The 10909-nt window shown below is 42.2% G+C and overlaps 1 protein-coding gene across 2 annotated transcripts; it reads right to left on the reverse strand.

Annotated features, from left to right (window-relative positions):
* On the reverse strand, positions 1-8777 carry LOC110984292 (acetylcholinesterase-like). Of its 2 annotated transcripts, XM_022244317.2 has the most exons (8): positions 8331-8774; positions 7626-7788; positions 7375-7452; positions 6231-6349; positions 5564-5734; positions 3106-3719; positions 2287-2474; positions 1-1021 (listed from the first exon to the last, which is right to left on the reverse strand). In XM_022244317.2, exons 1-8 carry the CDS (start codon positions 8697-8699, stop codon positions 918-920), a joined length of 1806 nt encoding a protein of 601 aa, XP_022100009.2. In that variant the 5' UTR covers positions 8700-8774; the 3' UTR covers positions 1-917. The 2 variants fall into 2 exon arrangements, with proteins under 2 accessions (XP_022100009.2, XP_087003633.1); XM_087147507.1 differs by lacking the exon at positions 2287-2474 and having other exon boundaries at positions 8331-8777.
* Between the last annotated feature and the right edge of the window lie 2132 nt (positions 8778-10909).

Below are 10909 nucleotides of genomic sequence, written 5' to 3' on the forward strand. Positions count from 1 at the left end.
TTTACTTGCTCATTTATTGATTATCCCAACTGGCGTTAACATTACCAGAGACCAGACGTCACAAGGGTACGTTATTCCAAGCACTTTCGGATGGCTCAAAACTTAATAGCTTCATTGCACTTTCTGCATGCAATTTACTCTCAGGCATAGTTTTCATTGTTCTATGAAAATATTTTTACCGTTCCCCATGTGGCAGCTGTTGCCTCTGCTATTTCTGCTTATGTTGCATATAACTTCTACCCAAAACTACAAAATAATAAAGCTCACATAATTGGTAGAAATATCCTAAATTTATCACAATTGCATAGCTAACATTTCAGTATTCGCTCTCTTTCAGTTATGGTATATTGTGAACATTCAAAGCAACAGCCGACCTTGCAAAAAGTTCATAACAAAACTGAAACGAAATTTCCATAATTCTCAAAATAGTCTCGGAACTTGGACAGAAACATGTTGACTTCCTTTCAGTAAAGTATATTGTCTATATTTCTAACTACAGGTATTGTGACAAATCTATAAAAACTATACTGATAATGACATCTGTTAGCTCACAACTTTGCTGATAGAGTTGCTACCAATGGATCTGAATCTATATAGGCTTCATGACAAATGATGATGAAGTTTGAAAAGGAAAAACGTATATACTTGCAAAATTAGTTCCAAAAACGTGAAACTTCAATTGTGACTTTTTCTACGCATTTGAATTGTATAGGAATTTACATGCTTATGATTCAATGTGACCAAATTTCTGGATTGCATTGCAAGAAATTGCGTTTTAAAGCTCAATTAATGCCGCTTATATGAAAGCAAATCTTGCGAAAATGAAAATTCCATCTACTCGTGTTAACTACTTACCTCTAAGCGCACAAAAATATTTTTTTAAGACAGCATTTCGTGAAGTTGAATATTTTGGCTTTCTATTCCTCGGGGCACGTTTCCTTCGTACATACACCTTGCTCCTCATCTCGGTCATTTTCCGTCTCTCTTACATCATTGGCCCCTTGACAATTTTTGGCCTCATCTAGAAAAGTACCAACAAAAAACCTTATCAACATTTGTCAGTGTCATGTTGAGTCTGGTTCCTACTTACAGACAAACGCGAACGCAAAGCGAATTTGACGTAACGAACTGGTTGCAGCGAAATTCTTCTGAATTCAAATGTGTTTCACCTTTACAACTTTGTAACACGAATATTCATTATCAGACCTCTTAATTTCGCGTCCATGTTCGCTTATAGCGCCGGAAGAGCCATTTTTCACACTTTGAAACCGGAGAGATTACGCCCCCTTTTGGTGTCGATCGCAAAAGGGCTGAGTTTAATGAAAGTTGACCTGAACGTAACTTAGCATAATAATTTCTACATCTCTTCAGTCTTTTTTGTGATTTTGTGTTTCCTGTCAGCGCAATACATTAAAACTCTGTGTAGGCCTACCGCGTAGAACATTACCCGAACGTTGGTTATAAAACCTTCGAGTTACAAGTTAAACTCTTATAAAAAGAAATTTGATTGGAGAGACAACACTTACATATAATATTGCAAGTTCTTTATTGTAATAAATTATTTAGATATACTTCTGGGGAAGAGAAAGACCTTCGAAATGGGTAATCTGTGTTAACGTGGCCGTTGGATTTTAACTACAAAATTATGATATGATTTCTGCGCACTGACAACGAACAAAACATTAATGAGCTTTGTGTTTGAGCAAGTATCATTACAATAAGTTTTGTTTGTAACACATGAAAGACCATGAACTGGATTTTCCTCCGCAGATAATTGATTTCAAAGATTACAGTACATTTTATGGATTGCTGTCATATCAACCCTGCCGCCGACAAAAGCTAACTGCTTCGAAAAAGTTCATTCGCGCGATCTCTGGTTTATACAGATATATATTATTATATATATATATTATCCTTTCGCTCGTAGGCCCGTTTCATGGTTCACGCGAAAGTGAACACACTCGAAAATTAAATACATTTCAATTCGAGTGAAATTTTATTGCAAATCTTTAGATGCGTGTCAAATTCACTTCTCTTTCAGATTCGCCGGTAGTGTGAACCTCGGCCTTAAAACAAACTGCTCGTTTTAATCGATGGCCGTCGGTGGCCATTCATTTGCTGCGGTTTGTTACAAATCTAAAGGCGGCCACGTTACGCATGCAAACGCTTTTCAAATACCATCCAGTTTACGTGGCCCATCAGCTAACAACGAATGTCTGTGCTTGAACCGAACAAGCCCCGTGCAGTAAAACTCCAAATCAAAATGCTTATTGCGCACAAACTCACCGGCAATTTTTACTAGTTTTGGTATGAACTCGTTCCACATGAGGCACTCCTTAGCCTTGATGCCACGCCCATTTCCCATGGAGAGTGACAGGTCTTTGTAGGTGAGTTCTTCCAGGGTAAACAAGGGCCATTCCGGCAACTTCCCCTCCTCCCTCTGCTCCCCATCCAAGGAGGACAAGTTTGGATTGCTGAATAATGAAGGTACAATGGTATTGACTACAAGGGGGTTGTTTTGTAGGATTATCAATGAAAAATAAAAATTTCAAAATGTATGGAGGAAAAAGCTTTTATGCTTCGTGCGCTCTCCTCAGGTCGGAATCTGGAAAATACTGCCCCACGGTTAATTAGTAAGGAAGTATTTACCTTCACTTTCAGTACCGCACAGACTTAATGGCCCTTGAAGGTTCATAAACACAATCATCGTCATTTTCCAATGAAGTAATTCCAACTTTACATCTGCACATTTATAAACTTAGAACTACGAAGTATTCGTGCAAACGATTTACCGTTTGCTCGGCGCCAGTCGACTGCATTCGTATCATGTTGCGATTCACTCATATCTCCTACACAATTCAGGTCTATAAACCCCAAACCAAAGCGATCAAGTGGGCACTTAATACTGCTCTGCGACAGTGCGTGCGTAACTGCGTATAATATACACGGTGCATATATTTTTCTGTGATTTTACCTGATGGTTGGTTCATTATCTGCGTCATAATGCATAGAAATTTCTGTGATTTTACCTGATGGTTGGTTCATTATCTGCGTCATAATGCATAGAAACTGAGTCAAGGCGTCCAAGCCATTCAATTAGCTCACCCAGTCTTCGCTAGATTGGCCCAGTACTTGATGATCTGTTCCGACATGCGGGCCTCGTCTTCGGAAAAAGACCAGTTCGAAGAAGGTATGAGGGGCATTCCAAAGACAAACATGTAATCATCGCCGTGGGCAGCTTTGGTCCACTTTCTGCCCATGAGGGTGGTGGTAGCAGTGTGAGTCATTTGGTAGTGGTACACCGTACGTCCTGCTTTGGTAAAAGCTTTTGCCGTCTTTCTCCCAGAGCACACGAACATGACGTCACCGATTACCTGTGACAGGCTTTGTAGATAGTCGCAGTTCGAGGCGTCTCTGCAGGAGGCATTGGTGTACATCATCTTGACCGACTCCAGAACGATTGGCTTGTAGCCATTCATCAAATCCAAGCTGTATTTTACAAGGCGGTCAAATGTATCACCATCGACAAATGGCGCCTCGTGGGTGTGATTTGGGAAGGAGAGCGCCACCATAATCGTACCTTCGTCGGCGAGAGCCCCGATTATCGATACGGCGTCGTTGATGGCGCCTTTTGCGTAGAGATCGTCTGGGCTAGCGGGGATTACTTCCCCATCAATAACTGGCGTGAAGGTCATCATGCCCGTTTCTTCCTGTAGATCCTGGGTCAAGTAAGATCCGTGAATTCAGTAATGAGAGTTTGGCTGACTAATAGGGTGTCATTACAATGCCTGGTACATGACATAACCCATTTCCAGTTTACAGTGTGCGTGGTATAAGGCATTGTAACCTACACTTCACAGTCACCATCTGAATATGAAACAAGCGGCTTCCGGTAACATGAATATCAGAGATTCTGAACTGCATTATGTCTCGATTGCATTTGAACCCAAATAAACCCAAAACTGAAAATCGTTGTTGTAACCCGGTCGCTCTGGTTAGATTGAATTTCTGGTTCATCTTAGCCAAGATATTAAAGTCTAGTTACAACGTTTGGGTTTACACAACCTAATATGGGAAGATGCGGAACCTGCCAACTGCGAGGGTAAACATTAAACCCTGACAGAGCCGGGGCGGTATCAGTGGCGTAACTACGGGGGGGGGGTACGTTCCCCCAACGGAGGCCCGTGCCCTCGGATGCCCCCCCATTTGAAATATTGAAATGGACAAAAATATATATAACTGGCATTCCAAGTCTGTGTTTCAGCTAGCATTTGCGTCCATTTATGTAGTTAGGCGTTTAGACAGGCACGTAGTTCAATTATTTTCATTGCCCCCTGAAACAAATTGTGCACCCCCAGGTGCCCCCTTAGCTGTAGCACCCTAGTTACGCCACTGGGCGGCATTCGCGCCTCTCCCTCAACACTTCTTCCCGATATCGTCGCAGTGAGCCTTTGGTTTTTAGACTACCTCTTTGCAGTCATTTTGACAGGAATTTTGTGAAAATCGAACAAGCTGTTCTTGTGGTCAGCCAAAAAATGTACTCTTTTCCCAATGTGGTGCTCATGTACCATTGAACTCCACATGACCGTAAAAACAAAACCATGGGTTTGATTAATTCAAAATTAAGATTTGTTTTGATAAGGAAAAGTTTTGACATGCACAACAATTAAAAAAAATCAACTGCGGCACAGTTGAGTCTGTAGACTGTGAGACAGGCCAAAAAACCTGACTCTTTAAATCTTGGGCATTGTCGTGTGTTGAAGTGCATATCGACTGCTCCAATTTCATATTCGTTCTGTGGTGCACATATTTCACCTAGACCCAAGTCAAGGTACTAGGTGTGCATGGGCCTCGAGCTGGACCAAGATAGGGCGCTATTTGCTAAGGTGGCTCCTTGATCTGAAATGAACTTCGCTGGATCACGAACGACTATTGCGGTCGCAACGCTGCTAACAAAATAAAAAATCCCAACCAATATGTGACTGGCTCCACAGAAATGGGTATCATGGGACTTTTCTTCAAAATGAGTTACATACATAAATGTACACATTTGAATTGGTTATATTACGTGTTTAAGCTTTAATTTGGTGTAGGTCTGAACCCTGTGGCATTTTGCAATCTGGAGATATATTGATTTTTTAAATTGCTTTCAGAGATAAAGCCCTTTAAACACCGGAAGTGGAAAAAGAAATCAGCCAAGAAGAAAGTCTCTTGATACCCATAGCAACAGTTAGGTTTCTTGTATGAATTCTGAAAGTACTGATAAAATAGAAGCCAATAAACCAAGAAGTAAAACTCACCGTCCACATAAAAAAGCCCATTGTGTGAAATAGCACAGTGCCCTATAATACCCCTTTTCACAGTGCAGGTCACATATGGTTCTTTTCAACGGATGAGGGGGTGCTTCTGCTCGAGGTGGATAGTAACATGACAGATATTCTTGCTCAAGGCTTGAGAACGAAACAAACAGTGCAGGCCTGAGCTCAAGCTCTGAATTCAAATCACTGTTTGTTTGTTTGTTTTTTATTTTCTGAATGCATGAACTGACTTAGGCTCAACCAACCTGATGTCCTTGGTTTTCAAGAAACGAATCGAAACCATCCACTTTCAGTAGACACTCCAGCAGTTCCTCCGATGATTGGCTGTCACACCCAACGAGCTTCCCAAGAACAAATGCCTGCCTGCGTGCCGTGCTAGGTGACATAGTGGCCCACGGGGCTGCGGCATCACCACTCTGTGTGCACACATAAGTTTCTTGATTGCAAGGTTTTATTTGCACAGTCAGGATGCTTTACACAACGTGTCACGGTGTTGATGCTTCATAGGGGAAGGGAGCTATGTGCGTCTCCAGTAAGAACGCCAAAAGTTACAATCTACACTTTTGGTGACCAGTAAAATTGATGCTTTTAAGTTGTAATTAACAAAGGTCTCACTTTCTCACCAACATTTTACTCTTTATTTTGTTCTTTAAAAACAATCAAGCATGACATCTGACACCGATGTAAGAATTCTCTGGTACATATTGCTTTGCAAGAGATTATTTTCCCCGCGAAGTCTATTCCGAAGCAGTTATTGAACCTTTAAATATAAATGTTTTCCCTTAAATGTACACCATGGACTTAGTGTGTATGTTTTACCACGATTTTGATATTTGCGAAGACGTACATGACAAAGATATATTTTACTAGTTTCTTTTAAGGTGTCTATTTTCTAGTGACCAGATTAAATACCTGCAAGATGGCGCCACGGAAGAGCCCTGCACTGCCCGGTGACACCATGTGCAAACCCACACTACTACCTCCAGCACTTGCTCCAAAGATTGCCACTCGCTCAGGATTACCACCAAAAGCTAAGAGGAAGGAAAACACGTTGCCCATGAAGTCTATGCTTCATACTGCGCAACAGTTTACCTTTACACCCGAGGCGGAAGCCCGCCCCTATGGACATCATTGCTCCTACACTCTAAAAACACCCAGGTCAGACTGACCCGGAATTTGGGTCCCATGGGCCTGACCCTTTTCCGGGTCAAATTATGACCTTGATCCAGAAAGGGTCAAATATGACGCGAATGGGGGTCATAATTTGACCCGGAAATGGGCCAGGCCCATGGGACCCAATTTCGGGTCAGTCTGACCCAGGTGTTTTTAGAGTGTACAACTTTCCACAGTAACAATGGTGCCCCTAAAAGAATCGAAGTAGGACGGAGTGTCGATATTTGTACAAGACAGCTGATTGCCAGAACCTACTGTTTGAACGTAAGCTTACTTGAAAAGTCGCTCAGGCTCTTGAATGACTGAGTGGATTATTACCGCACGGCGCAGACTGTCACCTCTCGTGCACATAAAAATCCAGTATAATGTTCAATTTTGTTACAACGCAGAATTCCGTTACCACTCGCCTGGCATGAGTAAATCATCCACCAACAGACGGTTTAAAAAGGTTCCCAAGTGATGGGTTACGCCTCTCATAATGTGCTGGCATATGATACGGAGAACCATTTCAAACTAATCAGATTCAATGCACCCTGAAAATGCTTAAAGCAGTAGGAATTAAAGTCGACCTTTAACTTCCAAAAATAGGTCTACCTTGTCAAACTTCTTTAACAGGCATTATAAGTGCCAAATACATCCACTATTATCACAAACTCCCTGCCAGGAAAAGTGATTACCACTTCATACCAGTTGAGCTTTGTATATCGCAGAGATACTTCCACGATGACTATCCACGACGGAATCATTCAGTGCTTCAACGGACAAATTGTTACAGTATATCAACGAATCTGAAGTATTTGCACGACCGAAAAACAACTGGAACACCAGAATTTTCCGATTTCCCAGATAGCCGACATTTGGAGCAAATTGATTGCTCGCCTACCTCTAATGTTGTCTCTCACCCACTGTAAAGCAAGACGTTGATCCAACAGTCCCATATTGCCTGAAATGATGTCATCACCTTCAAAGGGAAAGAAACAAAAGCAATTGCGTTAATTTTCTGTGGCTGGGGTGCGTTCTTGTCTCTGATGTGTTTTCGCATTTAATCCCCTTCAACCATTCTTGGAATTTCTGTAAGGTGCATTGAGACACCCTTGATGCCTTGTGCTACAGACGAGGGTGTCCGTTCATTACCTGTGGATAAGAAACCGAGAGCTCCAAGTCTATAGTTGAGCCCAACGACGATGACGTCACCAATAGCCGCTGTTGGAGTCGGCCACAACAATTCTTCCATGGTTCCTGCTCCGGCCATATAACCTCCGCCGTGAATATGCACCAAGACGGCTGCTTCTGGAGGCTAAACATTAAAAACATTTGAAAAGTACTCTTCAGGAATGAAGGATCATCACTCGCACATTTTTTTTTCTTGTACCATTTGCTCCTGTGGAGTTCGATGTGTTACTCACACAGATGCGTAACTGATCAACGTAGGCCTATATCACAGTTTTTCTTAAATTTAAAACAAATCATTCCCACATCGCAGATTATTCAGATGGATTTATGTTTCTACCAACCGCTGATCTCTAAATTGTAAACAGTAAAACTAGAGACAAGGAATGCTAGAGTTAAAAATCACTCTGAATTTAGCTTGAAATAGTTTGAAAAACATTCCCTTCGAATGGAAACCTAAGTAAAATCTTGTTCTGTTAGAGTGAAGGAATTTCAGTTAAATACGTCAACAGACCCTGTTTCCAATCGAATGGAGTGAGTTTTCAACCTTTGGAATTTAGAGATTATCAAAGGAACCACTTGGCTGTTACTGTACACGAGATGAATGGAGCTGTCGCGGGAAAATAATACTATTCATGGGTGAAATTGCCACTTGTTTGGCCCACTTACAACTGGTTTGGGCACAAATACATCAAGAAATAAACAATTTTCGTCGAGATTTCCAGACATTGTGACGTTTCCAAAAAGTAAGAGGGGCTGAGGGCAGCTGTTTCCCAGCTTGGTGGCTTGCAGGTCTCCGCTCCATGACTTAGCGACGGGAGGTTTGAAGCGCAGCGGACCGACGGGAGCCTCAGCGTACGGTATGCCGAGGTAGGCGTCCACGCTCCTGCGAAGCGCAGGGTCGATGGGGCTGAACTCGACCGTCTTGCCGATGATGCGACCCTGGCTCGTCGTGACTACAGGAGGAGTTTCATTACTGCTTGCTCCTGTGAGAAAAACAAACAGGTACAAAACGCACAGAGAGTTTACGTGCATCATGTTTTCGACGAGGGAACATGTGCACTCGAGAACTTGTGTCTAGCAACTAGCTGCCTAGCGCGCAGTGTCTGCGTTCAAAAATGCAATGTCATGGTCAAAGGTCTGCCTTCATCGGCTTTACGCACACAAATAACCGATGCACAATGATTTCACCATGTTTAGTTTGGGCCAGAACCACAATGGAACGTAAAACTATATTCATATGTGCTCAAGCGTATAAATATAGCCACGGCGACAAAAAGGGATAGCAACCGATTAATTAATGTCTGGGGGCAGGTATTGCATTTCAATGGCATTTTCTCTCAGGTTCTACCGAATGTAAGGTTTTCTACAGAGGGCTCTGTAAAATCATCGTTATAGCCTTTCCCCTTTGTTCTAAAACGGATTTCCAAGGACAAATAAAGATTTCAAACATTTCTTTCGTCACAAGCACAAAACGTCAACAGAAATCAGCAGGGCCCTCTTCTTCGTGAGCTTATTGAAATCGTGACAAAGATCACTCTCATTTTGCTTACGACTTGTATGGCTTGGTTGGTTTTCGATTTTACTTCAAATTTGTTCAAAATGATCTTTTGTCCCGTGCTTAGCTGGGGTAGTATTTTCTTGCAGTATTTAGTAGTACGTGTGTAGGTGCGTCTGATTTTAACAATTCGTGACTTGTTCTATTAATTTTGGACTGACGGCCAACCATAGTTTTAGCAACCACTTGTAGGAAAACGGCCCCAGTCACAAAATTTTTATATTTGGTTCGTGATTTCGTCAAACGCGCGCGTGCACCACTAATTGCAAGCTTCCACTGAATAAGCACTCCTCTCGGTTCCATGAAGTTCTATATACAGTGGGAGTGGTTTGAACTGGAGTGACATCACATTTACAAACCAGATTGCAGAAGGTCACAATGAGATCTGTTAAGTTTTAGGGAGGGAGTCTTCTGCATTTGGGACAAAAGCAAATTCTCGATTCTTCATTTCGGACACCATGAAACACTTTTAGGCCATAACGCTACTACGATATCATGGCTTTCCAGGAGATAAAAGTGAAAAAGCCTTTGGAGAATCTGCGTGAAACTCACCATGAAGTTTGTACCTTCATACAATAGGCCACTAGTACTTTTCCCACCTTGGTCATAGTGTGCGCGTGCCTGCATAATAATTTTTAATTTTGATATAGGTCTACTTGTAATTTCAAATTACAGGTTTTGCCCTTATGCATTTTTAAACAACGTACAGTGTACCTTTATAAACATAATGTATGTAGTTGTAGCAAGGTCCATTGTATCGTGTGTAGCGGCTATAAGTAAAATAAATACAATTCCATTCCTATTGAAGTGTGCCTTGTGCAGAGCGCCCTCAGTCAGCTATTGACGGCCATTTTCGTAATTTCTTAATTAAAGATTTTATACGGCCAAATGCGAAGACCTTATATTACATCCTACCTCTGCCGATGTTGAATAACCTAGTTTAGTCGCCTTTGCAGTAGGGACTTCCCCTTGGCTGGTATCAGTTTCACCGGAGCCAGCTTATTGCTAAGTCCATAGGAATACGTACTAATCTCCCTGCCACGTGGCCCGTATGGGGTTATTTACACAAAGGCTGCCTTGACCAGCCAGAGTCTGTCGTATATCAATTGCCGGTCCCTCCAATGTGGGTCTGAGCTGTCAAGACAGCTGTCTGAGCTGTTTCATATTGTGGGGGGGTGTCACATTTTTGTTGACTTGGTGCCCCCCCTTGCTGGATAAAAGGCACTGTGAATGTATTCTGACTTTTTCTCCTTTTTTTTTTACTTGTAGGCATTGGCAGACGCCAAGGGACACTATTACAAGGGTCTTTGTGGTTGGGGGCATGATTACAAATGGCCATACAACATAGACGGAGTTGGGCCCATGATCAATTAAATACGAGGTCGGTGCACCGGAGGGTTTGAGAACATAATGTTTATGGTTTGGTAATTAATGGAGCGATAGAACGATGGAACGAGCATCGTACATAGATACTTATTGGAAGCTTTGAAGCAGACAAACAGGATTTACAGCACCAGAACCTCGACTTTTGTTACAAACCTACAGCAATTGCAACTGACACCCTCAGAAGTTGTAGGGAGAGCCTACGACAGACTAAACGGGACTTGCAATATCTTCGGCAACGCCTTTTGCAGAGAGTTAGTTCTAGAAGGTCTGTAACAATTATGACGTCACGCTTCCCGTAGGAATG

Source organism: Acanthaster planci, linkage group LG16 (genome assembly GCF_054643075.1).
Source record: "Acanthaster planci isolate LZ-2023a linkage group LG16, COTS_SCS, whole genome shotgun sequence".
Lineage (NCBI taxonomy): Eukaryota > Metazoa > Echinodermata > Asteroidea > Valvatida > Acanthasteridae > Acanthaster > Acanthaster planci.